This window comes from Oryzias latipes, chromosome 24, assembly GCF_053564925.1.
Source record: "Oryzias latipes strain Hd-rR chromosome 24, Olatipes_Hd-rR_3.1".
NCBI lineage: Eukaryota > Metazoa > Chordata > Actinopteri > Beloniformes > Adrianichthyidae > Oryzias > Oryzias latipes.
In genome coordinates, this window is record NC_136260.1 from 8413722 (window position 1) to 8438332 (window position 24611).

At 38.5% G+C, this 24611-nt stretch overlaps 1 protein-coding gene across 1 annotated transcript in view; it reads right to left on the bottom strand.

The window, feature by feature from the left end:
- The window catches only part of impg1a (interphotoreceptor matrix proteoglycan 1a), a 34859-nt gene extending 11983 nt beyond the window's left edge, over window positions 1-22876 (bottom strand). Inside the window, exons 1-12 of the mRNA XM_011491911.4 lie at window positions 22542-22876; window positions 19730-19957; window positions 18295-18461; window positions 17273-17310; window positions 15902-15948; window positions 15417-15538; window positions 8937-9086; window positions 6403-6461; window positions 5980-6000; window positions 5052-5236; window positions 3317-3363; window positions 128-2780 (exon numbers count right to left, since the gene is read on the bottom strand). Of these exons, the coding sequence (XP_011490213.1) occupies window positions 128-2780; window positions 3317-3363; window positions 5052-5236; window positions 5980-6000; window positions 6403-6461; window positions 8937-9086; window positions 15417-15538; window positions 15902-15948; window positions 17273-17310; window positions 18295-18461; window positions 19730-19957; window positions 22542-22605 (3781 nt within the window). The 5' untranslated portion in view covers window positions 22606-22876. The remainder of the gene's footprint in view (window positions 1-127; window positions 2781-3316; window positions 3364-5051; window positions 5237-5979; window positions 6001-6402; window positions 6462-8936; window positions 9087-15416; window positions 15539-15901; window positions 15949-17272; window positions 17311-18294; window positions 18462-19729; window positions 19958-22541) is intronic.
- Window positions 22877-24611: the final 1735 nt, after the last annotated feature.

Here is a 24611-nt window from a genome sequence, read left to right on the forward strand (position 1 = left end):
CAATTCCTTTAAAAGCCTTGCCTAATTAAGAAACATTTAATTATTTTGGTATTTAATATTTTGGAGCTGTATTTTATCAGTCATCGTCAGGTCCTTTCTTTTCAAAAGGCATCAGACTCTCTCTTACCTGTGCTTGTAGTTGCTTCAAAGTCATCACTCTTGGTTGTTTTTGCTGTCGTAAAGGCACTGCGGTCACTCTCCACCTGGATTTTTTCGCCATCCTCCTCCTCCTTGGTGTAAACGATTGGATACTCAAAGTCAGGCGCCTCTATTCTTTCCTCAGACAATGGGTCATGCGCTATGATGGGTATGTTATCCTCCTCCTTTGCTGGATGTGTGAGTGGATCTTTGATAACTTGAACAGAATCTCTGCCCATTAGAGGATCCTCCAAGTTATCTAAAGTGTGAAAGATTTTGATTGATTCTGCAGGTGGCTCAGTAATGTCCTGTTTGGGTCCTGTTTCAACAATCCCAACATTGCCATCATCCGGGAGGGTCTTTGAAACATCAGCTCCCTCTAAGATTTCAACAACTAGACCTTCTTTGGATTCTGCTTCAGGCTCTACAGGTAACTCTCTCAGTGTTGGTAAGATGTCAACTCTGTCTTTGTCTGGATCAAGTTCTGAATTTGGCTTTAGACTATCTGATGCTGGAATTGGTGGCTCTAAAGGTTCCCCAAGCTCCTCATCTGGTTTAAGATCCACAGGTGTTTTCACTTGTGGAGGTTGAACTGCAGGCACCTGAGGTGCTTCTAATTCCTTCTTAGGTTCTGGTGAGGGAACAAACATAAACTCGTCCTCCTCTTCCCTTGTTCCAGGGATCCCTTCTTTTTTCTCCTTGGTTTCATCCCTTTCCTGTCCTAGCTTAGACTCTGGTTTTGATTTCATGTCTGTCACTGTTTCAAAAACTTTCTCCACTGGGGCTGGAACTGTAAAGCCATCGTCCTCTTTTGAAGGTTGAGACGTGTCCTCGATTGCTTTAGTGCCATAGTCATAAACCTCTGGCACAGGTTCTTCCACCTCAGAAAGTCCCTCATCTGTAATTCCACCTGGTTCTGGTCCCATCCCTGCTGATTCAACTCCAGTTTCTTCTAAATCCTCAGGTACCATTTCTTCAGGCACTTCAGGAACTTCAAGTAATGTTTCTTCAGAAACTTTAGGAAGTGTTTCATTAGAAACCTCAGGTGATAAATCTTTAGAAACTTCTAGTAGCATTTCATCCGGAACCTCAGGTGGGTTTTCCTCAGAAATGCCAGGTGTTGGTTCTTCAAGAACCACTTCATGAGAGACTTCAGGCACTTCATGCACAGACACTTCAAGTGGTGTTTCTTGAGAAACTTCAGGTAGCAAGACTTCTAAAACTCTATCTGTAGTTTTTGTAGACGTTTCAGGCACTGGACCTGCTTTTGAACTCTCCGTAACGTCTGGAATTGTTATCTCTATAACACTCTCTTGAACTGTTTCTTCTTCTTCTGCTGTTAATTCAACAGTTCCTTCTTTCTCTGCACCTTTGAGGAAAATGTCATGTAACGTGTCATTCAGTGATGTCTTTGTATCCATTTTTTCTTCCTCAAAATCTACAACTTGTTCTGAAATATCAAGATCCTTTTCCCTTCCTTCTTGTCCTAAGATTTCCTGAGCTCCTTTATCTGCTTCTAAGACCACAGTCGATTCCTTCTCAGACTCAGAAACTTGAACAATTTCTTTATCTGGTACTAAAGGCTGAGTTATTTCACTTTCTTCCTCCTTGTCTGACTCAGTTTTTATACCAGATATCTCAGATAAATCTTTGTCTGAAGCTTCCTTTGCGTCTTTCTCAGCTTCTGACATTTTCTCCTCTTTGTCTAGTTTTGAAATTCCAGTTACATTTACTGGTTGTAAAACTTCCTCTCTGTCTTTACTTGGTTCTAAGACTTCAACTAATCCTTCATCTGGCTCACTGCTCTTAATTTCAGGTTGTGGAGCATCAATATCTTCCAGTGGCTCAAGAACTTCAGTTTGATCGAGTTTTGGCTGCAAAACCCCAAACGATTCATCAGTGGTGACTTCAACCTTCTCGTCTGGTACAAGTTCAGATTTGGTTTCTAAATCTGTAAAATCCTTTGAATCAATTTCTAAAACATCACTAGGTTTATACAGCTCTGGAACTTCTAAATATATCTTCTCTCCATTTGGAAGCAAGTTAATGTTTTCATCCTCCTTGAGGGTTGCAATTGGCTGTGTGGGTGTCTGGCCTGTGAAGATGGCATCAATCGGTTCCTGTTGAAGTGTAGTTGTGGTTGCCGAAATTGTAGTGGCAAACTGATCAATATCCAAACTTAGACTATCTCCTTCTTTATCAGGAAGATGCAGGTCTTCCTCTAATATCAGGTTAGGAGACAGAGTGACAAATGGAGCATCTGTCTGCAATTCAAGAATTGCAGGAGAGGTTGGAATGTAGTCACGTACAAGTTCACCAGTTTCATTGTGATGAATGGTTTCAATCTCATGTGTAATGATGAGCAATTCGTCTTCCTCTCGTTCTTGACCTGGTGGCTTGGGATCACCGACAGAAATTACCCTGTACTCATCCTGGGTGTCGATGGTAGGAGGGCGGAGTTTGCTGCTTGTTGTCGGCCAACTACTTTGACTTGCTGTCTCTTCATACTCAACAGCTGTGGAATCCAGCAAAGTCACAAGATCGCTTCCTTTCTCCTTGGTGGTAAGTGGAACCAGCAGCTGAGGCTTTTCTGTCTGTGGCTCGTCAACCACAACTTCAAGCTCATTATGGGAGTCACTAGGCTGGGAGAGATTAAGACAAAAAACATATGCTTGGTAAGGACTGGTTTATACTTCATAGCGATCAGCCATTGCATCAATCGTATTGGGTCCCTACCGCAATAGTGTGTTCTATATCCTACAAACGTGAAAATGTTGTGTTTTTTTATTTTTCGGAATTTAGAATAAAATGTCTAACCCCTTACTGTGTTTAGAATGCAGTTTTAGCTACCTTTTTCTTTTTTTTAATCCTGGGAAGTGAATAGGGGTTGGAAGTTCAGGTTGAATGGTGTAATAAGCACACAATTGTACTACGGGGTTAAAACTACAATCGTGGATGATTTCAACAGCTTGTGTCACATTTTGCAGAAATCAGGGTGATTCCCTTCCAATGACCTTGTGACCAATGCGACCCAAGCGATTACTAATGACTAAGAAGTATTAACCAGCCCTACATTTTAGGGATATCTGAACATTTGATGTTTGATGCATTAATTAAGAGAGTATTGGAAAAAAACAACATTTGGAAAACAATTTGTAGTATCTGTCCAGTCTCTTACCTTGGTTGGTTTAACAGCGGAGATGGTCAGTGATGGCAGGGTTTCTTCTGTTCAGAAAAAAATGAATTTTTAGAATGGGAAACTTTAGGAAAACACCTCATTAGGTAAAAGTGGTCAACCTAGCAAACCTAATTAAACAACAAATAAATACACAAAACACACGTCATCATACTGCTCATAAAAGACATGACTTAAGTGTTTTGGAGGTATTGGGTGAGCACTTTTTGTTATGACAAACAGAAGTGATGTTGGTACCATTGGAAAAACACTTAGACCTCTGGTGTGGATGGACCTTAAATGAAGGTTACATGGACAGTATCAGACATCATGGTATAGAGGAAGAAGTTAAACCAATTTAAGGTCACCCTCAAACATAAAATTTCCAATTGTTTTCTTTGTAACTGAGCTGAATTGTTTGATTCCAAATAGTAATGAATACTATGTCAGCTGGCGTCTGGGGTCTATACCTGGGGTCTATATTAAGACTTCTAAATCCTTTCACTGTATTGTCCTTGGCTGGCTTTTAACTAACTGGACGATTGATGAGCTAATTTCAAAGATTCATGCAATGCCAAGCTTCAACTTGTTAGCTTTTACCCTGAATTAAAAGAACAGCCCAGACTGCATTAGTAAACTCTTCAATTGCCTCTTCATTGCCTCTGAATGGTCTCATTGGGGAACATGACATGATGTCTTTTGTTATCCTGATGATCTCGTCTTAAATGATCCTAACAGCCTGAGCAAAGTCATCCATTCCAGGAATGAGGAGCTTGTCTTGGAGGTATTAAGACTTTAATGTCAAGCACATTTAACTTGCAAACTTTGGTTAAAGTCTGTCTATGAAGACTCTCATTCATCCAGGTTGATTCCACCATTGTAGTAGGTTTAAGGGCTGTCATCTGGACTTAGTTTTTAAAGTTAGAAGATGTTTCACCTCTTATCCAAGAGGCTTTCTCAATTCTGAAGTAGCTGGTAAAAGTTTGGTTAAAGTTGTTTCCATTAAAAGTGTTTTTGATATTCTACCTCTGGAGGATTTTACCTTAAATAAAAATTGTACTGTGGTAAATCTTAATTGCCAAATAGATCTCTAGAAAGGAATTTGTTTACTTGTGTATTATTGTCACTGTTAAAACATCCCTCTCCAGAGTAATGACAAACCACGGTCCATACACTGATTCCATCCAAGCTCGATTACAAAAAGTTGTAACCAGATATCCAGGAACACTCAAAAGATCTTGAAATGCTCCTGCCAAATTACTAACATGTATGGCAAAGTGGGATCAGGCTTTTATTCTGACACCTTGTAAATGTTTCTGTAAATGTGTTTTTTTATTTATTTATTTCTTCTACTTATAAACTCTTGACTGTCTGAGTCTGGGTTATGCTACTGATCTGATTGGTCAGTACAGACCTAAATACCTCTCCCCTTCAGAAAGGACATTTGGTCCCCTTGTTCCTCTTCCCTAAACTTATTGTGACCATATGTACCCAGTGTCTACTCCTTATTGCTGAACCTTATAACTTATGCATTGCATTTATGCATCCATGAGTAATTTAAAATTTACCAAATATTTCATCCTTTAAGATTTTGCACTAGTTTTTTGGGCACTTTGTCATTTTTATTCTTCTTTTTGTTGATCACACTCATTTAGCCATTTGAATGAAGATCCAAAATGTCTGTCAGAACAGTGAGCAGAAGGAAGGAGAAGTCTCAGAAGGGATGTTACCACGATACCTGGATAGAAGTTCAGTGAGTCCAGGTTGACCGGTAGAGATGCCTCTTCACGCAAAGCCTTAGTCACTATTTCCCTGAGTAAAGAATCAGCTGAGGACTCTGGTGTACCCGTATTCATCTCCAAGGTTATTCGAGGGGAATTGTTCTCAAATATAAGAGAATAATGTACAGAGATTCCTCCCGGCCTGTGAAAAGCGGAACGGTCACAGACTCTGAAGCACATAACACATGTTTAAAGTTGTTTGTTCAAGTTGTCATGTAAACATCACCATATAGTCGCTTCACTCCAAGCTAAGTAACTTTTTTTATGTTCAGTGAATACATCGGGCAGTTAAGCCATCAGTCTTTAAGAAAATTGAAACTTGTTAAAAACAACAACAGGCAATGCTCAACCTAAACCAAAGCATAAAAAAACTGGAGTCCTCAATGAAAAACAAGTTCAGTTTAAAAATGAATACATTCATTTAAAAACAAACTTGTGTCTGTTGTTGTTTTTGTGGAAATGCTCGTGTCAGCCTGAGAGAAAGCCGTGAATCCTTCATAGATTAGAGGACAAGCTCCCGCTGAGGCCTTGGCTACATGTTATTGGCCATGACAGCACTAGAATCCACAGGGGAGTCTAATTATTGGAGGGTGCTGTCCAACAATTACTGCCTCCACACATCTCCACGCTGTTCTGCACACCTGCTTTATCTAATGCTGAAAAGAATGTGATCCAGCAAACTTGGAAAAAAATCCAAAACAAACCAGGACAAGATTGATGGAAACCAGCCTCCTAACAATGCCCCATTTAGTCAATAAGCCTAACTAACTTTGGGAATATTTAGGGCTGAACCATTATTGCCTGTGAATCAAACAAGGACCTACATTAGCAGATCTGTAAACTACACACAGGGCCATTAGAAAGCTTCTCCATTCTGTCACTTACCCATCTGAGTCCTGTGTCTCGCTTGTATTGGAAAAGAATAAAGTATTAAAGCAGGAAATGAAAGTGTTACAGGAGAAATCATGATCAAAATAAGTGTTCTAATGCAAAACGATACAGTAGAGGCGTGCAGCTGAAACCAATTCTACCATTATTTCCCATGCCTTCTTTATTGAGATAAGACAAAGGATAAAAAAAGCAACTTTTTTCATTTTTGTTTAGTCAGACGTTGCACAAAACATTTGCTTATTATCTGGTCAAATCTTAATGTTGGTCGCTAATTCATTCAAATGAATGTAGATAGTCAACTTATTTAATGGTGGAAAAAAAGTCACTGCGGAAACCTTTGCTACTGAGGCAACTGACCATTTATTTGCTCTATAGTTTATATCCTTGTCAACTTGAACTTATGGATCATGTTCTTACCTAATTCCTACAACACTGATTGCCTTGAACCCAGGAAGTTTGTCGAAAACATGCAGCATCTGTAAAAGAAAAATGACTTAAATATGATCGATGTCACAGAGGAGCTCGCTCATCATCATTACTCCTCTCCCATAGCAGAGGCTAATGTAATTAACTCTCAGCTGCCAAACGGGAGCTTCTTAGTTAGCTGTCAATGAGTCAGAGTAAAAAAAGGATCGCATGAATGGGAAACGCTCATTGATATCTATCTTTGGTCAAGCTAAGCCCACAGACACTCTTATGACATAATCGTCTTTAAGGAACTAAGGCTCTAGCAGGTAACATCCTGTTAAGAATCGCGTGTGACTCTAAATGATCTGAGTACCTCTGAGTTAGGCGCTGACACGGAGATGCATGATTTCTTCAAATAACTCCTATTGTGGAGTCGGAGAGAAGGAAGGAAATCTTCAGCAGACATGTTTAAATCTTCTCTCTTTCTTTGGGTACGACCTTTGTGCCCTGGGGTTTAAGCTGCTTTACCATCAGCCTGAGCCTGTGAGTTAGCAGCAGCTTGATACGGTGGCAAGATGGAGAAAAGTAGGAAGGAGTTGCCTTACTGTGTATGACATCTGTACTGCACTTATTGATTCTTCAATAAGACACAAAAAAGATGAGTACGGGTGATTGTGCAACAATTCTTTAACACTGAGTACGGTATACTACATATTTCTCAATGTAAAGACTGTTTGTGCCTTAATGGGTGAGGATACGGGCACACCGGGCATATTACCGATGTTGAAAAAGGTGCTAACTATGGGTTCTTGATATGGTGTTCACACTGGACAAATAGGAAGGGGCTTCTTCTTTTTCTACTGTTTACTAACGCATTTGACATTTTACACATTGGTGTAAAATTGGTGCAAGTCCAGCTAGCTTTTCCTTTCACAGCTCTATCCTGATATATGAAAGAGTCATAAAATTCCATCCAGGCACAAACCGCAGTTATTAATGTCTCCTCTATGATCAGTTTTTAAACTGCTGAATGTCCATGAATGAAAAGGGACCCCATCCATACGTCACTACAAAATCCCTGATTGGTCAAAGTTTGACTTGGTTCAACTTTCAAAGTGCATTCAGTGTATGTAGAGCCCGAAAACGATTGAACGTGCGTTGTTGAGGGTGGTGTGAATGTAGCTTTAATAGTTCAGTTTATCTGTGACGTAATTGCAGAACTGGATTATATAGTTGTATAATATAAATTGGTACAAAAAATGCAAAGTTGTTTTTTTATATATTCGTCTTAAATAAAATATCTGGTTAAATCCTCTTTTTTTAATTCATGGACATAATGCATTTGTTTGCCTTATTATTATATATTAAATTTGTGATGACTTGGTAGTTAAATACCAGTTATTGGCATCACTTTGCATTAAAGTGCAATGAAAGCAATTAAAGAGGTTTTTTTTTTTACTGTCAGTGTTTAGCACAGTTTGAACTAATATAGTCATTAGTAACTAATACAAATTGGCTTATAACTCCAAACTATGCGCAGATAAATGAACATTTTTTTCATCCAAATTTCTTTCTGCTTTTTTATAAGTTTTAATACACACAATATTCAATCATTTTAGACCTACTCAAGTTTTTTAATTAACCACCTAATATTTTCTTCTATATTTTTTATTATTCTGCTGGGAAGATGTTTAAATTTTGCCTGAATGATACTTTTCCTTATTTTTTTTACCTCAAACCAATAACTTTTAGTCCTTTGTGGCTCTTACCTGTTCACTTGTTAATAAGAATCTAACCTTTTTCTTTAGTAATAAATGAGATTGAACCTTTTGGTCAGTTGTTTTCAAATTGTGAAATGACCTCTGGTGTCATTTTACCAGCAAGGCCAAAATAAAATCCTATATTGCTGCCCTTTGCACTCTGGGATGCGGACAACAAGAGGTTAACCAAAAAGGACATACGAACTGGGAGATACCTCTTATTTTTGAAAATAAAATGTCATGTTGAAACATTACCTTTGGACAGGCTCAGAATGAAAACCTGTGTGAAGGAAATAATATTCTATTTGTTTCTGCTCTGCAGCATTAATGCTGCTCACTGCATTTTCAATTAACACTTCAACCAGAGTGGAAAGCCATGAACACAACAGAAGCACAATGCTCTCCTGCACTTGTTATCAGCATCATGTAGATCATTTTTATTAGAGCCTACAAAATAAGTAACTTCATTCTTTGCTGTAAAGGCACAAGGATGTCAAGTGAGTCAGTGACCACCAGATTTATGTAATCTAAATAAAAAAAAACAAGGCTACCTGATATAGTGTCATTAACTGACAGGAATCTAGAATTAAAATCTGCTGTGACTAGAAATGGCAAAAAAACAACAACATGGAACTATTGTACCAAAATAAGCTCCTTTTTCAGCAGCTAGAACTTGAAGAGTGTAATTTTAAAGTGGACATATTTAGGGGAAGATCAAGGATTTTATACAAACTGTGTGACATAAAATGTTCAAAAAAGTAGAAAGCTGGAAAAAAGTCCCACCTGGTCCTGCAGATGCTGAGCCAGGTCAATGTACTGAGGCGAGTCTGGGTCATCCAGGAGCTCCCTGTAGCCCGGATCCACCAGATCAATGCTGAACTCCACAATATGTTCCGGCGGACTCTCAGGGACCACGTTGGGAAGCTCAGTGTCCTGGAGAGCAACAGAGAACATTTGGTCTCTAGGTGACAGCTAGAAGCAGCAGCTATGGTCAGCTTCCTGTCGACGAGGAGCCTGGGGTCAAAAAGTGGCAGCGTTTCTGTTTGGTGTGATGAATGTTTTGCTGCAACACTTCAGCATCAATCAAGGTCAAAAGAAAGGCCATGCTTGTGCACACAAGTAGGTCATAAATAGAACAGTTAACTCTGTGTGCCCCTTAAAAAGGCCAACAAGTTCTTATACGAACCAACCCCAGTGACAGACTAAATCTGCACGTTGATGGAAGCAGCCTGGGCTCAAAGAATTGAGGGCAATAAGGGGGAATTACCAGTGTCTTTGTGTACTTTGTGCCATAGTTTTTTTTATTTAATTAAAAAAAGTGGTTTAAAAGCTTTAAAAAAAAATCAGACATTACTGCAAGATTCTCAGTCGTCCAAAGAAATGAGAAAACTGTTGTCTCTTTCTTATTTTTTAAGTCCTAAAATAAGAGAAATTGCTAAGGTGTAGCCAAGAAATTCCAAAGCCATTTGAAGTTTGTTTTCAAGGTTACGTTTCAGTGTATGCCTGACAAATGCACAGCTCAACTTACTGGCACCTGTTAGGCTTACAAACAGGTAAGAGAGAAACGGCCGGTGATAGTCACACTTAACCCTTGTGCTATCCTAAGCACTTTAACATTGGGAGTGGGGTCATCTAGACCCACTAGACAGTGCTCTGAACCTTTTTTCTTCAATGATTTGTGATCTTCACTGGTGTCCATGGATTACATAAAATCTTTCCACCTTTATCCACCTTTGTCATGGTAGGAAGAACAAGTCAATGTAAGGGTGGGGTCATCTAAGATAGCACAAGGGTTAAAGAAGAAATGGGATTGAAGTACCAATTGAGCATGGTTACAACTTCCCTGAGCATTGCTGCTGACCATGTCCATCCCTTTTTGACCACCATGTACCTTCTTCTGATGGCTACTTCCAGCAGGATAAGGCGCCATGTCATAAAGCTGGAATCATCTCAGACAGGTTTCTCAAACATGACAGGAAGTTCACTGGACTCAAAAGGTCTCCACAGTCACCAGATCTCAACCGAATAGAGAACCTTTGGGATGTGGTGGAACAAGAGATTGGCATCATGGATGTACAGCCGACAAATCGGCAGCAACTGTGTGATGCTGTCATTTCAAAATGGACCAAACTGTTTCCAGTACCTTGTTAAATCTATGCCATCAAGGATGAATATATTTAGTTTAGTTTGACACACAACTGGAAAGCAGCTTGAAAAATAATGTGGACCTGGGAAGGTTCAATTAAAGATGTGCCAACTTCAAATCCCCCCAACAACAACACATGTTTTTTCTGAAACTTTTCTGATTTTCTTGGGCCAATTTTGACCAATTCTACATAAATGACAGCTTTCATAAGCGTTTTTTGTTTGTATTTCCATTTACAAAACATGGAAGGCAGGGATGATGTTGAGAGCTCAGGTTTATTTATTTTGGAGAGCTCTAAAGCATCGGTAAAGGTAAACGTCTCTATGTCTGGTTTAGTGACATCATTCAGAGGTTCTCCAAGTACAGTGAGGTTCACTAAAGCTAGTCAGAATGATGGATGCTTTTAGCGGTACCTCTGTCTCTCTGTCACCCAGCTGACAACTTGCTGTCCTGCATTAGTCCGAGGAAGAAAAAACAAAAACTCTCTGGACCTTTCATTAGTCTTGATGGAAAAAGAAAAAAATAAAGTTCAAGAGGTCAACGATCAGATTGGTCACTCAGTCCAGTCGTCGTATACAGTCAATGATTGTGCTGCATGACCTGTGATTGCGTCTGTAGACTCACATAATATTAAAACTGACCGCCCCAGCCACGGTAATCGCGTTCAGTGTGAACGCAGCTTCATTTTAAGTTATGTTCATAACAAAAAAAAAGGGTTAAAAGTTTTCTTGTTTCTCCCAGCGTGTTTGGATTCACTTTATTTTTGTCCAGCGCTGCTTGTCATCAGATAATGGTGAAATCCTCAAAGTGCACGCACTGTCACTCATTCCTATTGGAAGCAAAACAAAACAGTGGGGGGACACACCCCTGAGGGAAGCTCTTGGAAGATAAAAGGGAGACAGATAAAACACATATGACTTTTATCTCTTCTCACCTGTCAGTTGCACTAAATAAACCAGCTAATGCTATAATAACCCCACGTCAGTGCTGTCAAAACTGAAGAAACCTATGACATAAAATTTAAAAATCACCTCAGATAACACACTGTATAGATAAAAGTACTTCTCTGAATTATGGGGGTTTTAACTTTACTTAATTTTGAGGCTTTTATTGAGTCGTCAACAGATCCACCTTTGCATAAGAGAGCTTTTCTTCTGACATCAAATTGCATTTGATGACTTTATTCCTCCCATTAACTTCCCCAGTCTGATTTCTTTTATAGTTGAGCCACTTTTTTTTGTAACACAGCCCACTGAGATCCAACCACAATCAGTTGATTAAGCACATGAGAAAGGACCTTCATGAAAAAGGTTTTATGGTCTTTTTCATCACCTCTGATTGAGACTTCTGTTTACTGCCAATTCATTTTCATGCACTGGTAAATAGAAAAAAACCCAGTTAGGCCAGAATCTAATCTACTGTATTTTCATTTCCTACTAATATTCCTTTGCTTTTCTGTAAAAAGAAAACACAACAACATTCATGTGTGAAGAGATCCAGAACAAAAAACAAAAAATTAAAATAAAATAAAATAATTTTTCTTTAAAAATTTAAAAACAATACAAGGGTAGATGTATTAAAATAAAAACGTCAATGTTAAATGACATAAAAATTGATTATTTAGTACTCTGGATTAAACATGAGGGTAGGATCTGTTTGTTCTGGTTTGAACATCTTGCTGTCCATCTTGGTTTGACGCGTCGCGTCGAAATCTGTTCGACCAATGAGAACGGCCCTTTTGCACACGTGTCTGGAGCCTCTGAAGTTACAGTAAAACACAACTTGGGGGCGCTCAAACACAAAACTGCCTTGCTGAGCACACATACCAGCGAAGAAGATAGACGCTGAGTTGCATCTACACAGCCGCGAAGAGATAATGATGGACATTCTAAAATATCCCCGAACCAAGCACCAGTTGGAGCTACTGGTGCTTGAAATATTCATGTTTTCTTTGTATGATTCTGACAAGCGCGTAAATACTTGTTCTCTTCTTCTGAGTGAAAACCGACTTTAAGAATCGTAAAGTTGCGCAGCGCCACCTTGTGTACAGGAGTATTTCTGTTTTACATTAAGCGCCATCTAATGTCAGGGAATGAAATTGCATGTTCACTCGGCTCATCGTTAGCGAGCCTGGGTGTGAACACAAAAAACGTGGCGAAAAACGCTGGCGAATAACGCCTGGCGAACATTTGCCCCAGTGTGTACGGGCCTTAACGCTTGCTTTAGTTGTTTGTTTTTGTTGTAAACAAGGTTGGGAGTTAAACAAGTATACGCTAGCGTGGCGAATTTGTAGCATGTCATAAACAAGTTCAAGGATTACTGATTGCAGTTAATAAAGTCTGACTGACTTATCTTTGACAAAAGTGGGACAACACATCATCATTGACAGTGCGCCTTATAATCCACTGTGAGATTTCTTGACTAATGCTACAGTCACAAATATGTACAACTGCCACCGTGCGATGGGAAAGGCACTGGCAGATTTTTTGAGAATCATTGGCATGGCCATGAATGCAGACAGTAGGTAGGCAGGCGTCAGTCAGTCAGGCGGGGGTGATGCCATTATGAAATCAGGCGACAGCTAAGCGGCCACAGAGCGGTGGCACCTGATCGCCAGCTGGCAGCATCTCTGATTGGATGATCTGTAAATGTCTCCAGATATATCAAGTGCCGCCAGCCGCCCAGTAGCCCAGCGGTTCATAAAAACCAGGCCATTCTGCACTACTGGTCATTGGCAACTCAGATTTTTAGCACACATTATAATCTTGTCAATTTTTTTCATTTTTAGACAACATGCCTCCAAAGAAACCCACCAAGGGCAAGAAAACGAAGGTCCAAGTGGTCCAACCACAGTAGGTGTCTTCATCGGATGAAGACACAGGAGCAGGGGGGTGGCTGGAGGGGGCTGTCTGAAATCAGCCGATCATCAGACCATTTTGGGGACCTTGAAGACCCTCATATCAGTCAATTATCACCTGGCTCCCGCCTGTCATTGGACTGCCACCTTGCGACCTCCAAATGTGTCTTGGCGCCACTAACCGATATCCGGTCCTTGTAAAATTTGAACCTTCTCTTAAAACCTCTACGGTCACTGCACGGCGTGTAAAAATGCATCTGCTGCCTCTCATTTACAAATGCCGCAACGCGACCACCTGCCAATTTTGTTGAATACCTTGCATTGAGGTTGCAGCAGGGTGGCATTTTGGGATATGTGACCATATGTACAGCAACTTTTAAAAAAAAACTTAGCATCAACTTCATACAATGTTAGTTTTTTCCCACATGAACAAAAATTCACTTATTCACTGCCAACCCCAGCATCTGCTGTCATCACTCTTGAAACGATCTGTTACACTGCGGCGAACATACAAGATGCTCAGATTGAATCTGAAAGCAGGAACAGAAGCAGCTGAGCTGCTGGTAAATAAGTTCAGCAGGTAAACCGTCACTCACAGCTTGTGAGCTGTTAGCAAAACGGCACACACAAAACACAGATACTGTACCTTCCTGCGAATAATAGAAGGTCATGCATCATTCAATGTCTAACCGCACACTAACAAACTTGAATATTTTTGGAAGGTTTTTGCACAGCTGGCTTTCTGAAGGCACTTGCAGAGTCATAGTCTTAATTCAGTGAAGCAATCGATTTCTGTTGATCCCAAAGCTTTTTATAAAGGTGAATGTGAAACAATAAAAACTTGCTAAAGGTCAGAAAAAAACTTACTTTTCTTTCTAAAATTTTTTCCCAACACTTTTTTGTGGCAATACCTCATACCCATGAGTCAGTTCTTGTCATTCCCACAAGTAGCCTACAGGGCTGTTCTGATTTTGGTTTTTCTTGTCATAAGAAAAGGCTTCAGGTAATCAACTATATTAACCCTTGTGCTATCCTAGGCAGTGGGGTCATCTAGACCCACTAGACAGTGCTCTGAAGCTTTTTTCTTCAATGATTTGTGATCTTCACTGGTGTCCATGGATTACATGAAATCTTTCCACCTTTATCCACCTTTGTCATGGTAGGGAGAACACGTCAATGTAAGATCGGGTCAACTGGACCCCATAGGATAGCACAAGGGTTAAGTGAAACAAAAATAAAAAACCTAACCTAAATAAATGTTTTTTTCTAATTCTCACATTCTAAGAAAAAAGCTTCTAAATCAGGATAGGTGTGAATTACAAAATCCTGAAGACTTTTGATCAATTGGAATATTTGGAAACCTCATTTTTAACTAATAAACAAATTGAAATAACTGTGTTAAACAAAAATAGTACAAAGATCCCTCATAGTGACAAAAAATGCAACATCTTTTTATTACATCAACTCTAAGGTCACTGAGATGTTTTCTAGAAGATGGCAATTTAAAAATCTCCACATCAACACCAAATCCCATTAGGAGTCCTAGATGACGAATGCTGAAGGTTAAAGTCCCACTCCATTCATCTTTTGATCTATTTTCAAAGTGCTCCCAGTGGTATTTTAGTTGTGATCATGCCATTTTTAGCCAAAACTAAAAAAATCTGTCATTTCTTCAACAACGTTTCAGCAGAGCGGCAGGAGTTCATCAGAAATCCACCTCTGAATTGTGGGCAGGACTGTTGGCATGGAAGTAACTCTCCGTTGATATCCCATCATTCCTTTGTTTACACTGTCTCCCTCTAGCTTACTGCCACTCACAATCCCAACCTAACATTAAGGCTGCAACAAAAATGGTGAGCAATATCTGAGCTATCCAGCCATACAGTTTTAAGGCCAGATTCCAGTTCAGATGAGGAAAACAAAAGACGTACATGGATTAATTGGTCTGCAAGTGGAGCATCAGAATGGAGCAGAGCAAGGAGACTTTGGCCCGCCCATTTCAGTTGCTGCATCACAACCATTACAACTTTAATGAAGAAATAATAGGAATAGTCATTGATACCTTCAACTCCAAAGCCTTCAAATACCTGTTTGATAACGTGCCATTATTTTTCACATACATGATGCCAGTATTTTTTTTAAATGCACTTGAGATTTTGACAATTACTCATTTCATAGTCTAGATTTTTTAATTTAAGTCAGTTACTGTGTTTTAATCAAGCCACAAGCACAAACTATTTCCAAGTTTTAATGTTCGCACCTCTTGGAGCACCGCAGTAGACTGGGTGTGGTTAAGGGCAGGGCTTGGAATGAAAGAGGGTGTGTCCCTAATGGTGACAAATTCCGGTGCTGCTGTCAGGGCCGTGGGCTGGGTCGGCAGACCTAAAGCATCATGGGAGAAACTTTGGTTACAGTGTACCTGAACCACAGTACAATACGTCAAACAAGATGTCATGAGGAGACTTAAACTTGGGGTGATAAAACAGGAAAAAGCAACAAGTTTAAAGCTAAATCAAAACATTTTCTTCCTCCTTTGAGATAATAAAACATATTCTAAACCTATTTATTTAAAATAAAACATTATTTGCTCTATTTTCTGTACACTAAATTACTAGTCACAGTGTAGTATAAGTCAGATAATGCGATAGTTACAGAATAAATATGAAAAAGAAAACAGTAAATTAAAGTAGAAAAAAACCCACAAAAGCAGGAGTATAAAAATCAAAGCTGTAAAAAAAGTGGTACCTGTGGTTTGAGGGAAACTTTGGGTTGTTGGGGGAGTCACCACAACTCTGTAGAGGAGGAATAATGTGCAAGAAGTTCACCAAAAAATCTCTACAAAGAATAACACCATTTAACCCTTTAAAAAATACTCAGTATGCAGCTTCAAAACATTTAAATACGTCTGAATTATTCAAAAACATAGAAAAAGTATCATCTTCAGTTTGGTAAAACCCTTCCAACAATTCTCTTATTGATCAGTGCAGCCGTGTGTTTCTTTTTAACGTTAACTTTGTTCTGGGAAAACAACCATCAGAATCGGTGAAATGAAGCTGTAAATTTCCCCCAGCTCACATCTGGACAGAAACACCTTGTGCTTGTTTGCCAATTGGGTTTTAGAGCAACTTAAGGCAGATCAGCAAAAGTTTTGTGTCAAATCATTCGTTCTTTCCATTTACTGTTAAAATCTACCGTAGTTGGTGGTCTAGGTAATTTTTATAACTCTTATTTCCACAATGATCATCTTTTGGTCTATTGTAAAATTGCCCATGTGGTCTTTTAATTATGATTTTGCCATTAAAGCCAAAACAATAAAAACATAGATTCTGCAGAGCGTCAGGAGTTCATCAGAAATTTGGCTCTGAGTTGTGAGTGGGACCGTGGGAACGTGGGTGCGGAGACTCTCGCCCCCCCCTTCATCATCCATAACTTCTTTGTTAACACACTCTCCTGCCACCTTATAGCCCCCGACACTCCCACCTTAACATTAGTGGGAGTGGGAGCAATATCTGAGCTATCCAGGCGTACAGTTTAGATCCAGATTCCAGCTCAGTCAGGGAAAACATACATGGATCTATTGTCTGCAAGTGGATGCATCAGAATGGAGCGGAGAAGAGATCTTATGGCCCACCCAGTGTATTTTTTGCGTTACAAATGTGTTTTTCAAATGGCTTTTTTCTCATTTGCTCCAGATTCACAAGAATTCAAACAGATAAATACTCAAACATGCAAATCTAAGCAAATTTTTATTCATATATGTCCTCTTTTATCAGAAAAAAGCCACAAAAACATGTTAACACTAAAAATCATGATTTTCATTGGCGAGGGTCTTTAAAAAAATATTAAATATTATGATAAAGAATAGCTGTAGAAAAAGTTATCATTCCATTTGATTTGAAGCTGATTTTTTGAATATATTTGGAGTCTCTTTTTCTGATCCACAAGTTATATGTACATTGTGTGCTTTATTACCAAATGCAAGACACTAAAACAAAAAAAGTTGAACAGTTTTTTCTCTAAAAAGATATATAATTGGAAGAGATCTTTAAAGTTAAAAGAGCAGCTTATAGACCTATAAAGTAGCAACATGCAATATAAAACAAAATCACTTCTTACTGTGATGGAGGCTTTCTGTTTCTGAGACGGTTGATCCTCTGTAAACAAAAATCCAAATGATCAGTCAGTCCCTGTCGGTGCTGCAGAACAAACTCTTTCCCTCTCCATGGTTTCATCACCTTTGTGAAAATGAGCTACCTCATAATTTTGTTTGTGATAATGATGCAGACTGTCAGAGACTGCTGTTCACATTTCTGGGTATTTTTACTTAGAAAGATCAGGAATCTGAAAGTGGGGGAACATTTGCAAACTACCTGCTGTTTCTCACATTTATGGGTTTTACTAATCTAAGATTGTAACATTTTTTAAATCTACAAAGAAATATAAAAAACTGGGACAGTAAAAAGACAAATTCCATGAAATTCAATTAATGGCCAAATCACCCTGTTAGTTGGTGAAGTTATTGAAACCTTATTTCATTTATTTTTTTCAAACAGCAATATTGCACGCCGCATAAATAGCTCCCACACAGTTCAACAATTACATGCAAATTTTTTTGTGGTGAAATATTTTCAATTTCCTGATGTTAAATGAGTTTGTGTGGTGCTTACAGCACAGAGACAAAACAGTATGTAACCACATCTCTTTTGCAATTCGCTCTTATTGCCCTGTGAAATGCTACTGAAATGCAACAGGACATCAATGGTCCAATGATGGTAAAAATGGTTTCTCCTTTGAATTTTGCTGTCCAACCGTAGCTTCTATTTTTGTAAGCAAATCATTTTGCCTAAAGCTTTTAAACCCCTTCGCTTTTTTCTTAAAAAAATAAGATTAAAGTATAAAATTAAAAATACTTTTCATGCTTTCACTTGGTAAAAAGCCTTTTTAAATAATCATTATTATTCTGTAGTTAAGAAGCAAAACATCCAGATTATTTACAATTTTTGCAGAATTTTTTAATTGAAGTTTGTAAAATATTTAAGCATATAATAAAAGTCTAACATTGTCCCAAACATGGTTTATTTTCAATTTTCAGGTAAAACTTGCATTCCTGTGTCAACAGTTTCCTCTAGTTGTCTTACACTTCGAATCATGCTGTTGTGCTCTTCGGAAGCGCTAAAGTTTTTGGCGAGGTCAGAGATGCAGAGTGACTCCTGCTGACAGGCGTGAACCCATCTCTGGTACTCGGAGGTGCCAGGGATTCTGTCAAAAAAGATCCTGAACGCCTCCCACACAGCCTCCTGACACACTAGCAAGACAAACACACAAACACTGCCTCTTGAATGCACAACAACTGTTTTTTTTTAAAGCCAGTTAAGGACTGAAAGTGTATTAGCAGGTCATCATCATCACATAAGCAAGACTTTCTTAATTTACTGCTTCTTTTTTTGTTTACTGTGATAGCAAACATGACATTTCCAATGACTTTTTTAAGACAAAGGCTAATAAAGAAGATTATCTATTTCATCCAGAAAAAAATTGAAATACATATTTAGGGTGACGCCTTTTAAAAATACAAACATATAGGACACTGAAGAGAAATAATAGTATAAAAGTTAAAAAAATATGTAACTTAAACAACTTAGCCAGAATAATATGATGTTAAATGTTTAAAATTTAAAAGCTCTTGTAGAGCTGCACTCTACAAAAAAATCTATCTATCCATCTATCTATCTATCTATCTATCTATCTATCTATCTATCTATCTATCTATCTATCTATCTATCTATCTATCTATCTATCTATCTATCTATCTATCTATCTATCTATCTATCTATCTATCTATCTATCTATCTATCTATCTATCTATCTATCTATCTATCTATCTATCTATCTATCTATCTATCTATCTATCTATCTATCTATCTATCTATCTATCTATCTATCTATCTATCTATCTATCTATCTATCTATCTATCTATCTATCTATCTGTTAGCCATTTCCTCCTCAACTCCACTACTTCTTTTTTTAAATCTAAATATTTAACATTATAATGATAAATCAAGTTTGCCAGTTCATTTGTTTCTAGGGAAAACTATTAGGGAAAAGTTCTGAAAATGTAACTTTAATTTTTCAGGTGATTGAGAGTGTTCATTTATATTGCCTCCAGTTATTTTGTTTTTCATGTTGATTCAGTTGATTTAGCTTATTTAGATGAAGCTTTCTGTGCCGCTACATCATTTCAAAAGATGATCAAGTTAATGCGCTGACAGACTTTTTAAAGCTTTCTGTTATAGATTTACAAAAAAATATTTTAGAACATATTAGTGTACAAATCTACCATTTACATTTAAATGTACCAAATAAGATGTTGTGGGTTATAAAATAATTATTTTGTCAATTAAAAAAAAAACCTTTTTAACATTTTTGTAATTTTGAAACTTTATTAACTTTAACAATAGCTGAATGACAGCAGGTTTACTTGCTGAACATCACCTGTTAAACCTGAGAAGACACTGCAAAAGTCCTGACAGGTGAAGCAAAATCTAAGAGGTCATAAGAATAAAAATGTGTACCTCGAAGTTGATAGTAAGCCTGGTGGCTGGCAAGAATTTCCTCCAAACCTTCCTGAGGGCAGATCCTCACTCCGGAGTGTAAAAACACAGACCGCTTGGGTCGACGTCGGATGAGTTCTGAACCTGAACCTTCATGGTGCGCTGACATCTTTAGGAGATCTGACAGGCGGGTCGACCCTGCGGTCTTCAACTTTAACCCGGGGTCTAGGGAGACACCGCCACGTGAGCCTAGAACACATAAAGAAGACGTGTCAGGGTCGAAACACAGAGCTGCTGCAAGGACCTGGTCACATTCAAATCCCCAGCATTTGTTTGGAGCAGCAGATGGGTTGTGTTTACTACAAAGAGCAGCAAAGCTAGTGGGACGAGATTTACGCAACAAACTGTAAACACGAGCAGTCTGCTCCTTCTAACGGCAAAAACTAACAGCAGTCGGCTGTTTGGAGATATACTTGGGCTGGGAATCAAAAGTTTATTACTTTATAACACATAAAGACAATGAGATGCAGTTTTTCACATTAAAATAATCCTATAGTTAAGCGGCTAAGAAACAGCACATTCAGAGAGTTGAATCAGCAAAAAAAGAAAATTTGCGACAAAAACATGGAAAATAAAAAGAATATGGCACTCTATGTCCTACAAATAATCTAAATGAAACAAAAGTATTCAACTACTGAAAACAATATGTGGTCATTTTAATAGACTCATGTATTAGTAAATGAATAGCTTTTAGTCAAAAGTCTCCTTTTAACCCTTGTGCTATCTTAGATGACCACACCCTTACATTGACGTGTTTGTCCTATCATGACAAAGGTGAATAAAAGTGGAAAGATTTCATGTAATCCATGGACACCAGTGAAGATCTCAAATCATTGAAGAAAAAAGGTTCAGAGCACTGTCTAGTGGGTCTAGATGACCCAACTCCCAATGGTAAAGTGCCTAGGACAGCACAAGGGTTACAATGTTAAAGGAAATGCATTATTATAGTTGTAAATCAGGGTTTTAGTTAGCATTCTTTTCCCTGATTCCTTTCAAAATATTCACTTTTCAAATATACGGGCATTATACTGGTACTATAGTGGGAAAAAAGCTGCTAATGCACACAGATGTGAAATACATCAGATTTTCCTGAAACTTTTTAATGAAATTTTCTTCATATGAACTTTTTTATTGTTTGTTCACAAAGCATTACATTTCCAGACTCCATATTATCCCCCCCCCCCTTCCCCAAACTGTTAATCACAAAAAAGAAAAAATGAGAAAACATGGATGTCATTTGTAAGCACCAGCAGTGCTGCATTTGGAATAAACGGAAATTTCCATTCCACGCTTCAGAGGAATGCACACACAACACAGACATATATGATCAGACCCAAAACAAAGAAAGGGGAACTCTGCACTTCAGAACTTCTTTGATCTAGACATCAGAGTTCAGATTTAGCCTTTGATTTTGTTGGCAGAAACTCTTTGACTCCAGAGATTTTAAAAGTACCAGTTATTATAACTAAAATAAAATAACTGAACAATACTAAGATGTCAAAAAAAGTCCTTGTATTCTAATAAATGAGTGACTTGAAAGTTTGCAGTTGGGTGCAACCCATAACTCTAAAGCAGTTTGGTGATTTGTCTGTTGGAAGATCACGTTACAAAACAGTTGTTGAGCACATAGTTAAGAAACCATAACAATATACCAGACAAATTCTTAGTAATCTTATGAGGAGTTTCATCCTCTGGAGCAATTCTGGTTCTGAGAAAGCAGATTTGTGTTTTGTCTAATAAAACCTTCAAATAATTGAGGTTATGAACCCATCAGACCAATTTAATTATCATTTTATTAAGTTCGAAGCAGAAAATTGTCTAGTGCTCCTTTTTATAGCATGAGCAAACACATATTTTGAGTCTACGTATTATTGGCAGTTAAAAAATCTAGTGGTATACATTTCCCAGCACAGCATGTGCTTAAAAACAAGCACATCTAATAGAGTTTATTTAAAATGCGCTGTTTGTTTCCATGCGTTCTCTGTTTTACCTTGAATCTTAAGCAGAGTGGAGCGATTGTGTTCTGTGTGGCATCGAACTTGTACTTTTCAGGGCTGACTCTCCCTCCTTAAACCCACTCAAACTAAAAAATAAAAAAAAATCACTGGCTGCACTTGAAAGGTGCTTGCAATAAAAAGCATCCGCTAAACACCACTTCCCTGCATTAATGTGCTCCATCAAACAATTCAGAAAACATAGTCTTCCACAAAAAACATGTCGTGCACAAAAAGGGCTCTCAATTGGATGTTAGCTTTGTTGTTTTCTGTTAAAATCTTTAAAAACACATTGTTTGTGATTGCTGGTAAAACTCGAATAATCACCCAATCTTCGTGTTGTGGTTTTAGTTTTTCCTTACAAGCAAATGTGGAAAGAGCTGTAATTTCAACTGTCAAACTGTCAGGAAGCTGGCAACAAAAGCACCAAGCCTGGCATTTTAAATTGGAGACCCTTTTGCACATATTCATGACCAGCCATGAAAATCGAACACTTCTAGCTGCAGCCTTCAAGCCATGCTACTCTATTACTAATTTTGATTGCTTTTATGTGTCTTCAGGTGTGTCCGACTCCCTAATGTTAAACAGCAGGGCACTTATGCAATCGTAATAGGCTTTGCCATACATTGTGACCAAATTTAGTGCATGTATATTTAGTTCCAACCACTAAATCCTTGTGCAGAATTCCTTTCTCTTTTATCGTTTTTAAAAAAATGAAAGCACTGACTTTTAAAGTTTCATTTTAATCCATAAAGCTTTACAAACACAACAGAGGTTACCTTTTATACCAGCTGCCTGTGAAGCAATAGTGCAAAGCAGAATAAATCCAACTGCCCCAAACATTTTGTTTGTAGATGAGATTCCAAAATGTAAACATAAAAGTAAATCCAGCGGTGGGAAAGGGGTCTCAAACTCAGGTGGGGCTCATGGATGGCGGTTGATGTCGCATTGGAGACAGCAGCTCACTCAGGGCCACGGATCCGCAGCAGAAATGCAGCCGTGCAAATTCCGGTTGATGAGTCTGGCGATGAGGGAGAGGAAAACTTCAGCACCAGTGGGGAAACCTGGGCTGACGGAAACTAGAAGTGTGGCAAGAGTGACAAAGTGAAAAAAAGTGGGCACTGTTTCTGGAATAATCTGTTTATCTACTACTCAGACATAATCCTGCTTTACCTCGTGGCCCTCACAGCGCAGACGTCATCCTGTTAGTGGCTTTCTGGGGGCATCTGTCAACCACACTGGCCAGTCTGCACAGCACACCCCCTTCTGGTCCAGACGGACACTTTGCACCAATGCAGCACCATGTTCTCGTTCTTAGACAACACTGAAAAGGATGAAGCAGCACGTGCTAAACCTCTGGTCTGACTGGTGCAAGCAGAACATGTCAGTCTGAACTAAAATAGACCAGTTCTTTTTTTTCCCCTTTTTTATTTTTTGGAACCATGTATGCTGACAGTATTTCACGTTTCATTTAGTTTACTATCTCTAGACTTTGTCGTATCGTTCTCTAGCTGAACAGCTTTTAAAGATAAATGCACGCTTCATTGCTTGACAAACTGTAACATTGCAGTCTGGCTTTGAGGAATAAAGGAATACTTAAGACCTCTGTTCAGATGTTTTTGTAAATCCAATACATCCAAATGCTTATGCCATCTTATCGCTAAGTCGTTCAGTCAATTTCAACCAAATGATTTCTATTACAGAAAAAACTAAATAAACAAACAGCAAAAGTATTTGCGTGTTCTGTGTATTTTCCCTAAGAAATAACTTAAGTACATCAACCTCAATGAACTAAATGTAAAAAACTGCTTTCGACCCTGACTGTATAAGGGAACTGGGGGGGGGGGGGGGGGGTGACATCACCCATATAAAATGCCTTACTTATTGCTGTAGTTCAACTCAATACTTTGTTATAACCTCTTTGTTGGCAACAACAGCAGAGAAACATTTTCTGTAAGTCTTCTCGTGGTTTTCATTAGGTATGGATGCAACTCAGACTTTGTCCTTCAAACACGATTGATAGAGTTCTTACCCAAAAGTTGCAGTTAGTTTTATCTGACCACAGGACATTCTCCCAATCCTCTTTGGATCCTCCAAATACTAGCAAACTTTAAACAGTCTGCACATGTACTGGTTTATCAGGCGGAAACATCTGGCTCTGCAGGATTTGAGTCCCTGGCAGTTAGTGTGTTACTGATGGTAGCCATTATTACTTTGGTCCCAGCTCTCTGCAGGTCATTCACTAGGTCTCGCATGTGACTCTGGGAGTTTTGCTCACTGTTCATGTGATCATTTTGACCCCACAGGGTGAGATCTTGCGGGGAGCCTCAAATGGAGAGAGATTATCAGTGGTCTTGTTTGTCTTCCATGTCTAATAGTTGATTTCTTTACACCAAGCTGCTTATCCATTGCAGATCCAGTCTTCCCAGCCTGGTGCAGGTCAACAATTTGGTTTCTGGTGTCCTTAGACAGCTCTTTGGTCTTGGTCATAGTGGAGTTTGGAGTGTGACTGTTTGAGGTTGTGGACAGGTGTGTTTAAACAGATGCCATTAATACAGGTAACGAGTGACGGACAGAGGATCCTCTTACAGAAGAAGTTACAGGTCTGTGAGAGCCAGAAATCTGGCTTGTCTATTATTGACCAAATACTTTTTTCCCCCACAATTATTTACAAATAAATTGTTTTAAAATCAGACAATCTGATTGATCTAGTTTTTGTTTTCTCATTTTGTCTCTCATAGTTGAGGTCTACCTATGATGAAAATTACAGACCTCTCTCATCTTTTAAAATGGGAGAATTTGCACAATCGGTGGCTGACTAAATGCTCTTTTGCCCCACTGTATATATA